General features: G+C 47.1%; 1 protein-coding gene across 1 annotated transcript; it reads left to right on the forward strand.

The window, feature by feature from the left end:
- Positions 1–142: 142 nt before the first annotated feature.
- On the forward strand, positions 143–13963 carry SNRPG (small nuclear ribonucleoprotein polypeptide G). Its single transcript, XM_044283119.1, has 4 exons — positions 143–267; positions 1792–1814; positions 1920–2044; positions 13750–13963. Exons 1-4 carry the CDS (start codon positions 236–238, stop codon positions 13798–13800), a joined length of 231 nt encoding a protein of 76 aa, XP_044139054.1. The 5' UTR covers positions 143–235; the 3' UTR covers positions 13801–13963.
- The last annotated feature ends 6179 nt before the right edge of the window (positions 13964–20142 follow it).

Genomic DNA, 20142 nt, shown 5'->3' on the forward strand with positions numbered 1-20142 from the left:
GGCGCGTAGTATCACAGCAATGTGCAATGTTATAAGTCTGTGTGAATTTAATGCGGAGATTTACCTTACGCTACGGACCTTTACAGTTTGGGCACACTCGCCCAAAACAAATATGGCTGAACGGTCTAGTCGTCGCTGCCTCTTCCGCTTCCGGCTGCGTCAGCAGTGTGCGTCTTTTGTACGACGTGCCTGGTTTCCTGGCGGCTAGAGCTGAGCACAGACACGAGGAAAGAAAATGAGCAAAGCGCATCCGCCCGAGCTGAAGAAGTAAGTCACGCTGGGGAAGCGGGTCCAGGCCGCACGATTAGTATTATATTCCGGGGAGGGGATGGCGGCAGCGGGTCTCCCTCACGTGTATCATTAGGGAGAGCTATCAAAGCGTGGAAGTAGAGGGGCGTCTAGTCAGATTGCAGCTTTCATGTCCAAACGAGTGAATTAAAGATAAAAGACGGATTCTGGTTGGTTGTTGATTTTTTTACCACTCTCACTGTGTCCTACCTTGATAGCTTACTGTCTTCACCCAATCAGATTGCCGCTTTCATTACTAAATAGACGTATGGTAGATGAAAGCTGGATTCTGATTGGTTCTTAGTTTGTATTGCCTTTGCACTGTGCTTCAACCAATTAGATTGCAGCTTTCATTTCCTAGTGGATGTATGAAACGTGAGAGCCGGATTCTGATTGGCTGCTGGTTTTAATCTGTGTGGTAGTAGGTTACTGTACAATTTCCGGTCCCACTCTTATGATTAATGGAACAGCTGTCCTCAGCTACATATAAAATGGCTGCTGCACTTATGGTTCATGGGGCCCTGGATATTTATATTCTGTTACTATCAGGAAAATGTTTAGTGGAAAATCCCTTTAAAACCTTCAGCTCTCAGTGGAACCATGATATAATGTCTTGCTTGTTCTCTGCCAGTCATCTTTGTCTGCCCCCGCTCCTGTATTTATGGCAGCGGGATCCTACAAAGAGAGTAGGTCTATATTCTCACAGTGTAATGTCCACAAGTTACCGGATCCGCACCTCAGGTTCAGCCATAGGATCCGACGCTCATCACACCTTGGAACCAATCCTTTCACGGAAATCATTGACGCCTTGTGGAGGCTTTCTGTGAAAGGATTGGTTCCACAGTGTGATGAGCGTCTGTTCCTCTGGCTGAACATGAGGTGCGGATCCAGTAACTTGTGAACAAATCACATGCCACAGTTTTGTCCAGTTTTATTATGCTGTTTGTAAATTCTTACGTGGATTGTAGCGACGTCCGGTATATGCCTTGTGGCCGAAAACCGTTGTCTTTTTAGGTGTGCCGCTGTGCTCTGTCCAGGCAGATCTCACTAGAAGCAGACAAGGATCACTGCACCTCTAGGCAAAGAGTCTAACATCCAGTCCTAAACACATTAGGGGCATTCGCACCAACGTATCCATTTTGAGGTCCGCAAACTACAGATACCGGTCCCACGCTGTGTAACAAATGACTAATCTTGTACACAAAATGGACCAGAATAGGACATTATCTATTTATTTAAGCTGCGGAACGTACACGGGGCCGCAGCCGATCCGCCAAAAAGGCAGGTTGGATGCGTACTAAAAATAGTCGTGTGAAGGAACCCTTAGTTTAAATATACAGTCATCAGCCTAACAAGTGGTAGTTCGGGGGTCCACTCCTTGTAATCTTTCTGTATGCCATGGGCTAGGAACAGAGACCACCACGGTCTATAAAGCCGTACTAGTAACCTGGTCTCCAATGTGTATTTCTCATGTATTGACTCTGGATCCTCGTTCTCTTTCAGGTTCATGGACAAGAAGCTGTCGTGTAAGTGTCTGGGTGCACCCAGTGTAGAAATGTAACTTGTCCTTTACGTGTCACTTACATTATGTCATTTTTGCACCCGTGCCCATATATGTATGTATTTTGCAGTGAAACTGAATGGCGGCAGAAATGTCACAGGGATCCTGAGAGGGTTTGACCCATTCATGAACCTGGTTATGGATGAGTGCACAGAGGGGTCTGGAGCCGGGAACCAAAACAACATTGGCATGGTGGTAAGTGTGAGATGGCATGATATGAAGACTTCTCCCTTAGGTCTCATCCTCATGTTCCCTATTCCATGCGGATTTGCGTGTGGTAAGTCTGTGTAATCCAGTACCAGCTAAGTACACAAGGTCACCATAAGTCTCATCTACGCGTTGTGTAAATTGACCTGCGGATTTGCTTTTCAGATTTCCCCCTTGACTTTCAAAGGGTGAAATCTTGGGCAAATCCGCAACGTGATCTGGAAGTAGCACATGCAGATATCCTGCTGATTTGTTGCAGAAACGCAGTAAGTACGTTCACGTGTGCGTGTAACCTAAGGGTACATGCACACGCTCAGGATTCATGTGCGGAGAATCCGCACTGAAATCCGCAGGCAAATCTGTGCGGTCAATCCGCATTAATTGGTGCGGATTTTCCGCATGCGGATTTCACTAAGTGAATGAAGAAAATCCGGTCAGGAAAAAAAAAATGTATTGACATGTCGCGGATTTTAAAATCCGCACTGCAGGTCAAAATCCGTGCAGAAAAAATCTGCATCGTGTGCATTGAGAATTTCAAATTCTCATAGAATACAATGTACATGACCTACAGTGCGGATTTTCCGCGCACAAAATCCGCACGCAATCCTGCAGAATGGAAATTCCGTGCAATTTTCTCGCTAGTATCATTGGGGGACACAGACCGTGGGTATAGCTGCTTGCTGCCACTAGGAGGCGACACTAGGCTAAGAAGTGATAACTCCTCCCCCGCAGGCTATACCCCCTCCAGCCTGGAGAGAGCATATCAGTTTTTAGCTTAGTGTTGTAGGAGGCAGACCTCCCTGCTTTTGCAGGGCGGCTTACTTTTATTTTATCTTTTTCCTCTTTTAGGTTGGGGAAACAGTCGCCTGCCACTCTGTCTACCCCGGGAGCAAGGCCGGTGTCGGAATCCCTCACCGCTCGCCCTCCCCAAGAAACGAAAGTGGACCAGGGCAGCCCAGCTCCCCTGCTTCCCGCCAGCCAAGGGGGTCACCTGAATCCGGCGAGACCCTCCGCCATTCCAGTCTCCTGCCACTTCGTGTGCCAGCGGCTGAAGAGGTGACCCTGCTGGTACTCTGAGAAAGGGTGAAGAGAAGAGGATGAAGATGGGGTGAGTAGTCCGTATTGGGTAAGTACCTCGGCCCTTCCCCTCCCCCTTCTCCCTTCCCCCCCCGGTCACCTCATCATAAGATGGAGGACCTTTTTTCCTCAGGTGGGCCATTCATGATGAGGGCCCCACATTACCTCAGGCCCAATGTAGGTTTGGGCTTCTGTCCATACGGGGGGCCTGGGTTCTCCTCAGATTCTGGTCCAGGTACGGCCTGCGGGGTGAGCTCCCGCGGCCGATGTTCAGCCAGGGCACTTGCAGAGCGCCGCTCCGGTCACTCCACTCCCGGCCGGCTATTCGTTTGGCCGGCGCCAAAAATCTAGCCCCCGGCTCCTCTTCGGGCCTACCGGGACTCAGCCCGTGCAGTTGTTTTAGCGGCACGGGATGGGTTCCCGCAGCGAGAGTGGACACTCCCCCTCCAAATCAGTGGGCAGACATCGGCGGTTGCTCTTCAGGCCCCGCTGTGGTAACCGGCCGGCAGTACCGCCCGGTCGGCTGTGCGCCGAACTTTATGTCCCGGCTTTTGCGGCCTACTAGGCCGCAACTTTCATTCCAGTTATGGAGGGGGCGGGTTCGTCCTTTTGGCGCGGATTCTCCCCGACTAGCTGTCGCTCCTCCCCCAGGTGCCCCGCTGAGCTCCGCATCTGGTCATCTGAGCTGGGTTAACACTTTGTGGCAAGTCGTTTGTTTGCAGCCGGCACTGCATTATCTGAGTGTCCCCTTTCTGCATGCCAATTACCTTAGATTAGGAAGTTAACCCTAACCCCTTCCTGCCGGCATGTCCACCCTGGTGGTGGGGTATGGGGCTGGGCCCATGTCCTATCTGGACAGCACAGGATTGCTCACAGTTTCCCAATCCGCCCTCCGGGGCTGTTTAGTTGAGAATGCACACATGAAGACTTCCCAGACCACCTTCTGGGTCGTCTGGTGTATAGGCCACCACAGGTGAAATCCAGGGGAGCACATCTGAGGGATTCCCAATCCGCCATACGGGCCGTTTGATTGATAATGCTCCACCTGCACAAATACAGGGGAGCACATCTGAAGGATTCCCAATCCGCCCGCTGAGGCCGTTTGGTTGATAATGCTCCACCTGCACAAATGCAGGGGAGCACATCTGCAGGATTCCCAATCCGCCCGCTGGGCTGTTTGGTTGATATTACTCCACCTGCACACATACAGGGGAGCACATCTGGAGGATTCCCAATCCGCCCGCTGGGGCCGTTTGGTTGATAATACTCCACCTACAAAAATACAGGGGAGCGCATCTGAAGGATTCCCAATCTGCCCTACGGGGTCGTTTGGTTGATTAATGCTCCACCTGCACAAATCCAGGGGAGAACATCTGAGGATTCCCAATCCGCCCGCTGAGGCCGTTGGTTGATAATTCTCCACCTGCGCGGATCCGGGGGAGCACATCTGAAGGATTCCCAATCCGCCCTACGGGGCCGTTTGGTTGATAATGCTCCACCTGCACGGATCCGGGGGAACACAGATGCAGGATTCCCAATCCGCCCTACGGGGCCGTTTGGTTGATAATGCTCCACCTGCACAAGCCAGGGGAGCACAGCTGCTGGATTCCCAATCCACCCTCTTGGGTCATTTGGTTGTTAATCCACATGCGCAATCCAATGGAGGACCTCTGGCAGTTCCCAATCCACCCTCCTGGATTGTGGGTCGATTGAGTACCGCCCACACAATCCTGTGAGCGGTCAGGTAGGGATGCCGATTCCACCTCCTGGGTGTTTTGATGGTTATATCACCGCCGTCACAGCCTGCAACTGCCATGGCTGGATGCTAAGAGGTAGAGCTGCGCACGAGCAGGACATTCCTCCTCGGTCTCCTCCGCACCTCCATCCTTCCTCATTAGGGTGATATTCAGAACCCTCCCTTCTGACGGGTTGGTTCTGAGGGAACAGGGAACAGTTCTGCGGACTCTGATATGAACCTTCTAGACTGCATCCATGCTACCGGCAGTACTGATTGTCTGCATTGCCCCTTCCTTAGGCGGCATTTGCTTTGCTACTGGATACAGTACTTACCCTTTGTATTCCCTCCTTCCACAGGTGGACTGACGGCACTTGCACTGGTCAGGGCCAGCCATTTGCGTCTCCCCTTTCGGTTGTTGACGGATTGCTGTTCCACTGGGTACAGTACTGGCGTTATGCATTAGCCTCTCTTATAGGAGGCGTTATGGCTTTATCGCGGGTGGCAATGTTTGCTGTAAGTATTACCACCTTGCTTAGGTGGAGGAATTCTCTACCCACCGGGAACGGGACTATTCGTATGCATTATCCTCTTCGATAGGGGTGTAATTCTCTGCCATAGGGGTCAATTCCTACTGGGTGCATTACCCCCTGCCATAGGTTAGGTACTGGCGCTAACCTCAGGATTCAGTACTCCCTATATATTTTTCTCCCCTTCATAGGTGGAGTGTTTGCACTTCCATTGGGGGTAGTGCTTACAGTACGCGTTACCCCCTCCAGGGAGGGGGTTATTACACTACCGTTGGATGCGGTTCTGTTTATCTCCCTACCTTCCTTCCTTGACGGAGGGTTGCGCTACCACTGAATACTATTCAACAGTCGTGGCATTACCCCCTTCTACATCTAACGGGAAATCACTGAGCATCTATGCATGCTTTAATTCAACTAAGCCTCCGCACTAGATGCCGTGGCTTCCTTCACGGGTGGGCCGCGGCAACGGTAGTTGCCATTGGTGCCTGGTACTCTTCATCTAGAGGTATATGGATACTGGGACTGCTCCCATACTGTATCCTCCCGTCTCTTCTGGTACTGGTGGTTGGCGCAGATAGGTCGTTCCTTGTTCTCTTAAGGGAGTCGCTCAGCAGCTCTTCCGGTGCCCTAGATTTCCATCCCTATGGGCCTCCACCGTTCAGGTCGGTCAGAACTTGGTCCTCTACAGCGTGTGGGTGCACGCCATTATACAAATGTTGGGATTACGACCCAGCGAACCCAAGGTTGCACTGACTCTGTATTCTGGGCCACCACTCTTCCTCATTAGGTGAGGGTGTTTTGCTGGCATTCTGCATTGACTACTACAGCGTGTTCTCTAAGTCAGGATGGCCGAGTGGTCTAATGTGCCAGACTCAAGAGTTAATCTCTTCCGTGTATGGGTGTTCGGGTCTCCAAATGGAGGCGTGGGTTCAGATCCCATTTCTGACAAAAAGCAAGGGTAGTTCTCGCAAGGGCCGGAGATCGAACTCATGGCAGTGGGTCAGACCCCTCAGATAGGGGTTCTACCCTGACACTGCTTCGGCGGTTGCTCTGGTTTTGCCCCCTTTTTAGATGGAATGCCTCAGAATGGCTCTGGTTGACTGAGTTAGCTTGGTTCCATGCTACTTCTGGGTGTCCTTAGGCCTCTCCCTCAGTTTTACGCTGGGAGGAGCAGGCGGTAGCTATTACTGTACAAAGGGTATTTGCATCTCCACTACATGCTAGGGTTCCTACTGAACATTCCTATTGCACAGTTCCTTCGTCAGACGGCGTTTTCTTCCGACTCTGGGATTGGTATCCTGTACGGTGTGGCATCCTCCTCAGCTGGAGTGTGGCCTTTGCGTTACTCTGGCAGCTTCCTTTGTATGGGCTCCTCCTCAAGGGTGTATTTCATTACCAAGAGATCTGTACAGTGCCAGTCCCTGATGGCAATGGGCTTTGCCCTGACCTCTCAATGGTCTTCATTACTGTTAACTGTCCGTTGCTCTGACGACTATTGTTCTTGTGTCGTCAACTCGGGTTTTGCATTGGCGTCAGTGCCATAGCTATCAGCACCTTACTTGGGCGCGCTCGACTGGGTAGCTTAGTCCCTGTGGCACTCGTCTACCACTACGGTGATACTGTCCGTCAGATATGTTTACTTAGTCCCTGTGGCACTCGTCTACCACTACAGTGATTCCTTCCTTCAGTTATGGTTACTTCTGTGTCACATCAAGCGATGGTGGTCATTCCTTTACTGCTCCTTCCGGGGGTGGACTACGGTCCCCCCAAGCCAGGCTGAGCGGGTGACTGTCACACCTTGTCACCACTGGTAGGGATTTAGTTCCTTGAACGGAACACCCCTATTTTTCTTTCCTGTCCTTCCGCTAGCTGGACTGCTGACCACCTTTTCCCTTCGGTTTCCTCGACCGGTGGCAATGGGTTGTATAGCTATGGAATCCGGGATCTATTTTTTTCCACGGGGAGTATTCTCTTATCTTGGTCTCTGCCCGGAAGTCACTATATGTCAATTATGTTTTTTTTTTTTTTTTTCCATTACCGGTTTCTTTTAACCAGAGGAGGATCCTGCGAACCTGGATTTTGGTTCCGCTCCCACAGTTGTGGTCTACAACCGGCTTCGCCCCGACGATCGGTAGATCGCTGGGGGCGTTTCAGGAACAAACAAGCCCCCCCTCTGGGACTTCTTCTTCTTTTTGTACGTCCATTTGTCCTTTGTCATTTGCATCAGGCAGTGCTCCGCCAGAATTTTCTTTCTGGCGGAAGGTCACCGCTTTTCGGGTCTTCTCGGACATGGTTTTTCTCTTCTTTCTCCCTCGTATTTTAAGGGCGGGCTCTCCATCAGCCATCTATTTTGGCCTCAGAGATTTGCTGGTCTATATATGGCGTGTTCCGCTGTATGGGTTTTCTGCCTGATTTTCTTGGAGGTCCTTGTCATGGCTGGCGTCTTCCAACGGGATGCTTTTTTTCCTGGGATGTCTGCCTGTCGGTTGCTTCCTAGCGGAGTGATGGCCTGGCCGTCCAGCGGTCGTCATTTCTCGGGTTCATCTACTCCAGACATCGCTTCTAGAGGACAGCGTCTTGGTCTTCCGGCAAGTTCACAGAGTTTTTCGGGGGTCTTTTCTAGCCATCATCTGTTGCTGCTCCAGGCAGCAAGATCTTGCAGGCGGCAGCGGATGCCGCATCCTCGAGGGCGTTTTTTCTCCAGGGGCGTGTGATTTTTTATTTTTTTTCCTCCCCGTGGACTGCTTTAGGACGTCCCACGGTCTGTGTCCCCCAATGATACTAGCGAGAAAACGAGATTTTTGTGAACTCACCTGTAAAATCTCTTTCTCGCGTAGTTCATTGGGGGACACAGCTCCCACCCTGTGTTCTGTTTGCCGCACATATTGGCGGTTGGTGGGCCAGTATGGTCCTCAGTTCTGGTGCATTCCGACTGATGTTTGTCAGTTGTGGGTTGTGTACTGTATTTTCCTTATTGATTTTTTTTTTTCTCCTACTCCTATTGCTTGGGCACAAACTGATATGCTCTCTCCAGGCTGGAGGGGGTATAGCCTGCGGGGGAGGAGTTATCACTTCTTAGCCTAGTGTCGCCTCCTAGTGGCAGCAAGCAGCTATACCCACGGTCTGTGTCCCCCAATGAACTACGCGAGAAAGAGATTTTACAGGTGAGTTCACAAAAATCTCGTTTTTCCTTCTGCTTTGATGCTGATTTTCCACAGATCTCACCCTTGCATTGTGTTCCTGGCAAGGAACAGGGGGTGCAGTCGCTGGCAAGGTTATGACGTATTGCAATACATTAAAAAATAAAGCATAATTAGAGCAGCTCTCACCTGCCTGGAAATTCCAACTTATAGGGCACGGAACCGCTCCCTCACCCAGACTGGGAGCAATGAGGATAAGTGAAAGAGGAGTTGTCCAGCCTTTCTTCGTGGAATTCCAAAAGCACTTTATTGAATATCAAATAATAAAAACATCCAACTACAGGTTGCATCGGTCTATGCGTTTCGGACAGAAAACCAATTTTAGCCCTTACTCATGACTGCCAAAAATACAGAATCCTCACCTTTATAGGAGGAGAAAGCCGCACCTGGGCCAATCAAAGGGTCATGTGGCTCCCCCCCTCCTGCACAGGTGCATGACGGTAAAACAAGCTTAAAAAATCATCATAAATGGCTTGAAGATATGGGAAACTAAATGTTAGTATGGTGACTTTCTAACTGGAAAATCCAGCAGGATTCTCTATTTAGAAGTTTCCTTTTGCGGTCACCTCCTCTTGCTGGTTTATTGACCCTTTCAATACCTTGTACAGACATATCTGCGGTGTCACCACCATGAACTATCGCGAAGTGAAGACTTGCCGCTGAAATGTTGCGGCTTTCGTGGTGTGGCACATCTGAGATATGTTTCCTTATCCGTGTTTTTATAGCGTTCGTCGTACAACCCACATATTGTAACATACACTTGGTGCAGGTGATCAAATAGATGGCATAAGTTGTGTTACAATTTAAGAATGATTTCATCACAAAGCTCTGGCCATTAACACAGGATTCAAAGCATCTGGAACTTTTCATATATTTACAACAAGTACACACAGAATGCCCACATTTATAGTTACCTTTGGTTGATAACCAAGTACTTTGTGATGTCACTGTGTTAGCTATAGTGGGGGCTTTACGTGCTGCACATTTTACACCATTTTGTGCTACTTCCATCCAGTTTTTATCACATGCTAGCACTGTTTTGATAATGTTGCCGATCTGTGTGTACTCGCTACTGAATTGTGTGACAGACATTCTTCTTTATGTAGTTTGTATCACAATTCATCTCCATGCTTTTTACATTGGTTTTCTTGGGGCGGCTGAGATCAGTTTATCCCTATTCATATCCAAAACCTCTTTGTTATGCTTTATCATCCTCTGTTTGGAATATGCTCCGCCGGACAGTCTGTTGATGATGTCCTGAGCCTCAATTTCATAAGTTGCTTTTTGACTACAGTTTCTCCTGGCTCTAATAAATTCCCCCTTGGGTATATTTCTAACTGTATGGATGGGATGACATGGCATGTAGTAGTGTGTTGCCTGCTGTGGGTTTCCTATATGTACTTGTATATATGGAGGCTGTGGAGGAGTCCCCCCCCCTTAGGCGGAGATCCAGAAACACTACATTGGAGGCATCATGGTGAACAGTAAATTGGATACTGTTCACACGTGTGTTCAGATAGTTAGAGAAAGGAGGTATGGCCACCACATCACCTGACCAGATAAAGATCAGGCCATACCACCTAATACTATCTGCAAACGGGTTGGTGTCGAAGAGAAGAAAGTTTCTCTCCCACCATGCAATATATTGGCTATGGAGGGAGAGAACTTGAACATAAAGAAGAATGTCTTTGTCACACAATTCAGTAGCGAGTACACACTGATCGGCAACATTATAAAAAAAAAAAAAAAAAATTCCCAGTGCTAAATCTGAAAATCAAAGCTACTGGGCACTCTCGGATATGAGACCAATATTGAATTTATTAAAAGGAGTGTGCTAGATAATAAAATCCAAACAAAAGTGGAACAATTACAATCCCAAAATATCACATACAATATATCACATAAAATGCAACACATAATATATCATAAATAACTAAAATGTCTATTAAAAATCTATAAATATAGCTGGTGGTAGTTCGCATAGAATATTCCAATCACCAGCAACATTCAGGGGTGTGCAACCATATCATTCAAATATTCAGTCCGAATTTCTTGTATGGAGATAAGATTTATAGGAACAGTTGCATCAACAACATCCGAATAAAATCGACAAAATCCGGTTTGAATTGCACCAATATTCGGATACAGAATCAAGTCTTTTCCACTAATCAGCTTGCATGCGAATACTTGAATGTTCGTATAGTGGCGTCCCGCTATAAATGCTTCTCAGTGGCGTCCCACTGAGATTAATCTCGGTATGCCAACACACGATAGATAATAAATTCGAACAGTCTTACCATTCGGTGTGGCTGAATGCCTGAGTCTTACTCTGGACGTTGGTCTTGGTGTGTATTCGACCGTGGTCTTTCGAGTTAGGACGTATTTTGACTCTGTTAGTTCCACACCGGCCGCTTGTTCGCACCTGAATAATATTCACTAGGGCGGTCTTTCTCAAGCTTCCGAACGTTGGTGGATACAGGCACTGATTTACCGAGCGGTATTCTTCATCATTGATCTGTAGGTTGTAGTTGGATCCTTTGGAACCAGACGCGTTTCGGGGTCTTGTTACCCCTTACCCCTTTTACATTGTCTATTTCCCAGTGCTAGCATGTGATAAAAACTGGATGGAAGTAGCACAAAATGGTGTAAAATGTGCGGCACGTAAAGCCCCCACTATAGCTAACACAGTGAGTCCGAGTCTTTTCCAAATAAATAAAAGGACTTTGACATCACAAAGTACTTGGTTATCAACCAAAGGTAACTATAAATGTGGGCATTCTGTGTTTACTTGTTGTAAATATATGTCAATTTCCAGATCCTTTGAATCCTGTGTTAATGGCCAGAGCTTTGTGATGAAATCATTCTTAAATTGTAACACAACTTATGCCATCTATTTGATCACCTGCACCAAGTGTATGTTACAATATGTGGGTTGTACGACGAACGCTATAAAAACACGGATAAGGAAACATATCTCAGATGTGCCACACCATGAAAGCCGCAACATTTCAGCGGCAAGTCTTCACTTCGCGATAGTTCATGGTGGTGACACCGCAGATATGTCTGTACAAGGTATTGAAAGGGTCAATAAACCAGCAAGAGGAGGTGACCGCAAAAGGAAACTTCTAAATAGAGAATCCTGCTGGATTTTCCAGTTAGAAAGTCACCAACCTCAAGGGTTAAACAAAAGATTAGACTTGATCTTACAATACTAACATTTGGTTTCCCATATCTTCAAGCCATTTATGATGTTTTTTTAAGCTTGTTTTACCGTCATGCACCTTTTGCAGGAGGGGGGAGCCGCATGACCCTTTGATTGGCCCAGGTGCGGCTTTCTCCTCCTATAAAGGTGAGGATTCTGTGTATTTTTAGCAGTCATAAGTAAGGGGTAAAATTGGTTTTCTGTCCGAAACGCGTAGACCGATGCAACCTGTACTCGGATGTTTTTAATATTTTATATTGAGTAAAGTGCTTTTGGAATTCCACGAAGAAAGGCTGGACAACTCCTCTTTTTCACTTTCCAGGCAGGTGAGAGCTGCTCTAATTATGCTTTATTTTTGAATGTATTACAATACGTCATAACCTTGCCAGCGACTGCACCCCCCTGACTATGCCAGCCCTACTGCCTCATCATTATCGGGGACAGCCTAAGCTGTCCAAGTCTCAAAACTGGAGTTAAGATGTGCCTGATCAGTGAGCAGATGACAGACATTATGTACTTGGCACAGTACATGCTGCTGCCAGGATCTCTCAGTAACTATAAGATGCACTAGAAGATTCTATTACAGTTTACAGCAGAGATGCGTCCAATAGTCAGTAAAGTACTGTATATGGCTGCAGCAGTAACACATACTTTCATGACTGCTACAGCCAATCACTGGCCTGTGTGGTCTCATGCCATATACCTCCTGAGGCCGGTGATTGGCTTCAGGATCACATGGGGTGTATGGCTAGGTCACTGCTGCAGCCATATAAACACAGTCCAGAGATGAGGACTTTCAAGGTGGTGGGAGTAAAAATGGATGAGAACAGGATCTTTTATTATTTTCCCACAATCCTGGCTTTGGGGGATTTTCATCTTTTACAACCCCTTTTAAAGGGATTTTCTGGGACTACAGTATTGACGACTTATCCTCAGAATAGGTCATCAATATTTGGTGGGGGTTCAACTCCTGGCGCCCCTGCTGATCAGCTGTTTAAAGAGGATGCAATGAATGGGACAGAGCTGCACAGGGCTTTTCTGTTTATATGGCGGAGGCTTCCGCCCAGCAGTGTTCTCGGTGACATCACAAGCTCTGATGGGCGGCTTTAGCGCTGCCCTTGCCATTTTAGCGCCGCCAAGCTTTCCCTATGAAGAGTCCACTACGTCACTGAATCTCCAGAAAATGCCTTTGCCCTGCCCTATACAGCACAGGGCAAAGGAGAGCACCGGGGCATGAAATATCAGAGGGGCTACCTGGGTGAGAATGGGGATAAAGTGCATAAGTGTCTTCCCATTATTAATATGCATTACACATTTACTTACAGGATTTTAGTTATCTGTTCAGAAATTCTGTTCCAGTAAGTCCCGTCTAAGTAGTCTGATTACTTACAAAACCCACTGTTACCATGTTACGACTGTAGGGGCTTGTTCACATCTGTGCGGAGCTTCTGTTGCAGATTCTGTCAAACAGACCGGACAAACAAGTATTGCATGCAGGCTCCCAAACGGAAACTGAACGGATTCCATTGTAGGCGATGGAGTCTGTTTAGCTCCGTTCAATTCGTAACTATGTCTTACCGACCTCAGAGCCCTGCTTACTCTAACATGAGTGTAACCCTTCAATTCTCAACTTGGCAGTCAGCAGTGAGATTCGGCATTCATTACGCTAGCCTAAAATTTTTGGAAATCGGGTGGATATAGGTGGTAAACTAATCCAAGGATTCCCTACCTGTGGCGCTCCAGCTGTTGAAAAACTACAACTCCCAGCATGCCTGGAAAGCCTACAGCTATTAGGGCATGCTGGAAGTTGTAGTTTTGCAACAGATGGAGGGCCGCAGGTTAAACATCCCTGAACTGATCCATAGAAACGGCCTGCCTACCCAATAACAATGCATGTTCTAATGCGATACTTCCCTTGTGTGATACAATATCCGTTCTGTCTTTGTCAGGTTATTCGAGGGAACAGCATCATCATGTTGGAAGCTTTGGAACGAGTATAGTAGGGTGGATACAGATGGACGAAGACTTAGAAGACCCCAGCCCTGCCTAATCCATGACCAGAATCCTGAACGTGTGATGTATGTGGAGGACTCTTTTCATCTATTTGTGACTTCTGATCTATTATTATATTTTTTTTTGTATTAAAACTTTTCTGTTAGAAGATGTTTGAGTGTGATATTTATTACTTACAATCTAGTTTGCTGCCTGAAGCAAATGTGTTCACTAGACGGCCATGTTTAATTTAGTTGTGGGCAAATTCCCACCTGCCCTGAATGTCCATGCTCCCTTTCACAACAGCTGGAGAGTCACAATGCAGAGACCACTTATGTGAATATACAAGAAAGAGATGCGTTTCTGTTTATGGCAGGCATGCTCAACCTGCGGCCCTCCAGCTGTTGCAAAACTACAACTCCCAGCATGTCCGAACAGCTATCAGCCTACAGCAGGGCATTTTGGGAGTTGTAGTTTTATAACAGCTGGAGGGCCGCAGGTTGAGCATGCCTGGTTTATGGTATCTTGCATTGCCCCACAGTTGGCTGAACCTGCTGTTTTCAGCAGATGACAGGGCAACATGTACAGGTGTGCCCCCTGCTGACTGAGGATGATCAGATCGGGGGTACTGAAATATTAATGCACCATCCTTTTGTTATTATGGCCGATTAACTGAAATACATACATACATACATTCTCATGCAACCTGAGCATGTATGGTTATGGGGAGAGATGGCTGGAGGTCAATACCTTGATTCAGCTGGCAGCTAGGTGTATGGGCACCTCTTTGGCTTTTTCACAAAACTGATGAAATGTCTGTACCCGATTTTACCTGTGTAGTAGCCAGTACGGACTATATATAATGGGGAAGCTACACTGCTCTTAGATCTGCACTAGAGAATAGCTCCAGGCAGAGTAGATCGGACATGTCACGGCAGAGTAAGGAAGGCCCCTCTACACATTGCTGTATTGTTGGCCAAACCCGACGAAAATAGTGCAATGTGTGTATGGAACTCCCGTCTCTCCCTCCACAGATGATTGAATATTTTCCCCTCCCCTCCATGACGGCACCTTACTTGGAGATTATCCTCCTCCTCCAGCCAGGCAGGGACAGGAAGGTTCAAAAGGGCCCGTCTCCTCACTTATCTTCAGTGTCTTCCTGTCCCTGCCAGGCGGAAGATAGGTTTACGTTCGTGCTCCGGTCGGGAGCCATCGGATGGAGGGTGCATTGCGCCAGCCACGGTCTTACCTTGGGCAAGTAAGTCCGGTCCTTTGGATGCCTGCCGCGGCCCTTATTTCAAAACTCGCGCGCGCCAGCGTGTAGTGGCAGGCCGCGGCAACCGGACACTCAGGGAGCACTTCCGGTTTCTCGGCTGCCCGCTGCCCGAGATTCTCGTCTCCGGCGGGTGACGTCATCTGGGGGCCTAATTATGGTAGCCAGAGAGTTGCCGGCCCGGATGACGTCGGAGGTCCTGGGGAGACTTCCGGCCATACACAGGGTTTAAAAACTGGCGCCCTGGTCAAGTCGGATGTCGGCCTCTGACCAGAGAGTTTGCAAACTCCTTGCAGCCTCAGACATCTGCACAGATGGATCAGGAGGAAGCTATGGACCAACCTGTAGCTGTGAGTGACATCCAGGTTGTGAGTATGGAATGCTGCTTGCACTGTTACTAAATCTTTTCCATCTCCCCTCTCTTTTTTGTATGGTAGAGTGACAAAGATGGTTCTGTAAGGCCTAAAATATCGCCGAAATCTAAAATTCCTAGATGTCGCATATGTTCGGCCAAACTCCCCGATAATTATGTTAAAAAACGTTGTGGAAAATGCATTGATAGCATCGTTAGGGTAGAAGCCCCGTCCCTGAAACAGGAATTGCAGTGCCTAATTAAGCAGGAAATAAAAACTGCTTTCTCAGATTTTTCTGCAGCCTCTAACGTTCCATCAACGTCCAAACATGGGCCCAGGAAAAAATCCCTCTTAAAAACCTCGTCTTCTTCCTCTGACGTCTCTTCAGATAGTGACGAGGATAGTAATAATTCCGACTCTGATGGGGATTTTAAAAATTATCTATTTTCATCTGACGATATAAAGGATCTGTTAAAAGCGGTCAGGGATACCATGGAAATTAAGGAAGAAAAAGTTCATAGGTCCGCCCAGGATAGAATGTTTTCAGTATTAGAACCCAAGAAGGAAAGGGTATTTCCGGTACACAAAAATCTGCAGTCTCTTATCTTGAGGGAGTGGAAAAATCCTGAGAGGAAGGTTTTCCTACCCCGAACAATTAGGAAAAGGCTCCCTTTCGACGAGGAAGAATTATCCCCGTTCTTGAGTTGTCCTAAAATCGATGTTTCACTCTCCAAACTAGCTAAAGGTTCTTCTTTACCATTCGAAGATACAGGATCATTGCGTGATCCTATGGACAAAAAAGTGGATGCTAACCTTAAAAGAACCTGGGATGCGGTCGCGGCTTTGTTTAAACCTAATATCGCGGCCACGTCAGTTGCTAGATCCCTAAAAAATTGGTTGGAACAACTATATCTACTATTGAAATCCAATACCCCATACGAGAACTTTGCAGACTCATTCCCTCTTATTAAAAGCAGTGGCATTTTTTGTCAGACACTACAGCGGATTCTGTCAGGCTGGCCGCAAGAGCTACGGCTCTAGCCAATAACTCTAGAAGGGCACTTTGGCTAAAAACTTGGTCCGGGGACACAGGTTCCAAAGCAAAACTATGTAACATTCCGTTTTATGGTAAACTTCTCTTCGGGCAGGACTTAGATAAAATTCTAGAGAAAGCTTCTGATTCCAAAAAGAACTTCCCAGAGGATAAAAAGAAGAGGAAAGCTCCCTTTTTTCGTCCCCAAAAAAAGGCTAGTTTTCAAAATAAAAGGAGTAAAACAGAAAACTGGAGATCGGGAAGACAGAAAGGGAAGGTTTTTTTGTTCTCTCCCCGTTCCGAAGATTCTTCCAAAAAATTACGCCAGAGCCCCAGTGGGGGGAAGACTGGGAAAATTTGTGGATTGCTGGGAAAAATACTCATGCAGCCACTGGTTACGAAATACCCTCCACAGGGGGTACAGTATTCCCTTTGTCAAGAGTCCCCCCTCTCTATTTATTCAGACTCCAGTTCAGAGCTCGGAACATCTCCAGCTTTGCATGGAGCAAGAAATCGAACTGCTAGTTCAGATGAACGTCTTAGTTCCGGTACCTACGGATCAAGTCGGTCTGGGCTGTTATTCCAGGGTGTTCTTGGTAAAAAAGCCAAACGGGAAAATGCGTCTCATTATAAATATGAAAGCCCTGAACAGGTCCATAAAGTACGAAAAGTTCAGGATGGAATCTATAAGAACCACGGTCAAAGTTCTACAAGAAGGGGCGTTTCTAGCATCCATAGATTTAAAAGATGCGTATTTTCACGTACCCATTCACCCAGGGTCTCAACCGTTTTTGAGAATAGCGGTATGGGTCCAAGGGCATCTAAAACATTTCCAGTTTCAAGCTCTACCCTTTGGGATAACGACTGCCCCCAGGCTTTTTACAAAAATTATGCTAGAGGCAATTACCCCTCTGAGGAGGGAAAAGGTAATGATAGTTCCATACCTGGACGACCTCTTGATAGTGGGGGACTCCCAGAAAGACCTAGAGATCAATCTATCCAAAACGATAGACAGACTGGAGGAACTGGGTTGGATTTTAAATCGGGAGAAGTCCCACTTAGTCCCCACGCAAAAAATAGTTTTTCTGGGAATTCTTATAGACTCGGTGAGCCAAAAATGCTTTTTACCAGCAGAAAAGATCACGAAAATCCAATCCCAAGTAAAACAGTTCAGGCAACAAAGATCCCACACCATAAGACAAACGATGGCCCTGATAGGATCCTTTACAGCTTGTATTCCGGCAGTGAAGTGGGCGCAAATACATTCCCGTCCTCTTCAGACGCTTATGTTAAAAATATGGAACCGGAAACAAGATTCCCTGGACAGTCTTATAATAATTCCGGATCACATTCGGTCCTCACTAAAGTGGTGGGAATCGAATTTAAATTTACAGAGGGGAGTTCCATGGGTAGTGAGAAATCAGGTGATCCTCACCACGGATGCCAGCCTATGGGGCTGGGGGGCACATCTCCAAACAGTGTCAGCCCAAGGGGAGTGGTCACAATCCCAGAAGAGGTACTCATCAAATCACCGGGAACTCCTGGGGGTATGGAAGGCTCTGAGTCACTTCTCAGAGGAGTTAAAAAGGTCCAACGTGCAGATAAGATCCGACAACAAGACGGTGGTAGCATATATAAACCACCAGGGAGGAACAAAAAGCAAACAACTACAAGCCCTAGCCAACAAGATTTTCTTGTGGGCAGAGGAGAATCTCCTCTCCCTATCAGCGGTCTTTCTAAAAGGGACGCAAAACAGCCAAGCGGATTTCCTCAGCCGCAGGAAATTAGATCCAGGGGAGTGGCGCTTAAAAGAGGAAATTTTCCAGGCCTTAACACAAAGGTGGGGTCTTCCCCAAATAGACCTTTTTGCAAACAAACTAAATGCAAAATTACCAACTTATTTTTCCCTGGATCCATGGGATCCGAGAAGTGCAGGAACAGATGCGCTAGCTCTTCCTTGGAATTTCCAACTGGCATATTGTTTCCCACCTCTGCCCCTGGTTCCAAGGGTTCTCAGGAAAATAAAAGAAGAGAGGGCCGAGGTAATCCTAATTGTTCCCAACTGGCCGAGGAGATCCTGGTTTCCTCTCCTGGCAAAGATGTCCAGGGAAGATCCATGGATTCTGCCCTGGTCAGAAGACCTCCTCTGTCAAGGGCCAGTCTTCCACCCAAAAACGCAGAGTCTGCACCTCTCTGCTTGGATCCTGAAAGGGCAGTCTTAAAATCTAAGGGTTTATCGGACAGAGTAATCAATACCATGCTAGCCAGCAAAAAAGAAGTCACTAATAAAATTTACCGCAAAATCTGGAATAGATATATTTCCTGGTGTTCAGAAAATACTTCTAACTCTGGGGGGAGTATTCTGTCTATTCTAGATTTTCTTCAAGAAGGTTTTAATAAAGGGTTAAAACCTAGCACTCTTAGAGTTCAAATTTCAGCACTAAGTGTCTATTTAGATGAAAAAATAGCTCTTAACCCGTGGGTCATTCGCTTCATGAAGGGAACCGTCAGACTCAGACCCTGGAGTAGACCTCTGGTCGCTCCGTGGGATTTAAACTCTGTCCTCTCCGGTCTCACTAAACCCCCCTTTGAGCCCTTAGAGTCAGCAAATATCAGACATCTGACCCTTAAAACAGTATTTCTAGTGGCCATTACTTCTGCACGTAGGGTTAACGAGATACAGGCCTTCTCGGTTAAAAAACCCTTCATGACGATCAGGGACGACAGAATAATTCTAAAGTTCGACAATTCCTTCCTACCTAAGGTAGTCTCGGAGTTACATAGAATGGAGGAGGTGGTTCTCCCTTCGTTCTGTGAAAATCCTAGATCTAAAAAAGAAGAGGATTTCCACACCTTGGATGTCAGAAGGTGTGTTCTGAAGTATATATCAGAAACTAAAGACTGGAGAAAATCTAATAACCTATTTGTCCAATTCTTAGGGGGTAGGAAAGGGTTAAAAGCGTCCAAACCTTCTATTACACGCTGGTTAAAATCGGCCATCTCAGAAGCCTACATAGCAATAGGAGAACGACCCCCGGTAAATATCAAGGCTCATTCAACAAGGGCAGTATCGACTTCATGGGCAGAGGAAGCATCCGCTTCCTTAGATCAGATCTGTAGGGCAGCAACCTGGTCGAATCCCCATACCTTTGTTAAGCACTATAGGATAGATATTGATTCTAAAAGAGACCTATCCTACGGTAGGAAAGTTTTACAAGCAGTTGTCGCTCCCTAATTGACTAATCTGTTAGTTCTCCAAGTAAGGTGCCGTCATGGAGGGGAGGGGAAAAGTTGAATTAGTCTTACCGGTAATTCCTTTTTCGCGAATCCTCCATGACGGCACCGCTTATATTCTCCCCCCCCCCCCCCCCCCCAAAAAAAAAAAAAAAGAGACTAGTTATAAAATTAAATAATTAGTCCAGAGTTATATGTATGAGGTTTAATATGTATAACAGAGAATAGATAAGTAACTGGTGAAGGTCACGAATGAGTGTGTAAGTTTAGGGCCTGACAAGTCCAGAAGACACTGAAGATAAGTGAGGAGGCGGGCCCTTTTGAACCTTCCTGTCCCTGCCTGGCTGGAGGAGGAGGATAATCTCCAAGTAAGGTGCCGTCATGGAGGATTCGCGTAAAAGGAATTACCGGTAAGACTAATTCAACTTTTTGTCCAATCCTTCTATTCTCCCAGGAA

The sequence above is a fragment of the Bufo gargarizans genome, chromosome 2 (assembly GCF_014858855.1).
Source record: "Bufo gargarizans isolate SCDJY-AF-19 chromosome 2, ASM1485885v1, whole genome shotgun sequence".
In the NCBI taxonomy this organism is placed as follows: domain Eukaryota; kingdom Metazoa; phylum Chordata; class Amphibia; order Anura; family Bufonidae; genus Bufo; species Bufo gargarizans.

Bases quoted from the DNA above. Each gene is read 5' to 3' on its own strand.
- SNRPG (XM_044283119.1), top strand. From the start codon at position 236: ATGAGCAAAGCGCATCCGCCCGAGCTGAAGAA. The intron at 268-1,791 runs GTAAGTCACGCT...GTTCTCTTTCAG, and splicing joins CATCCGCCCGAGCTGAAGAA to GTTCATGGACAAGAAGCTGT. The intron at 1,815-1,919 runs GTAAGTGTCTGG...TGTATTTTGCAG, and splicing joins CATGGACAAGAAGCTGTCGT to TGAAACTGAATGGCGGCAGA.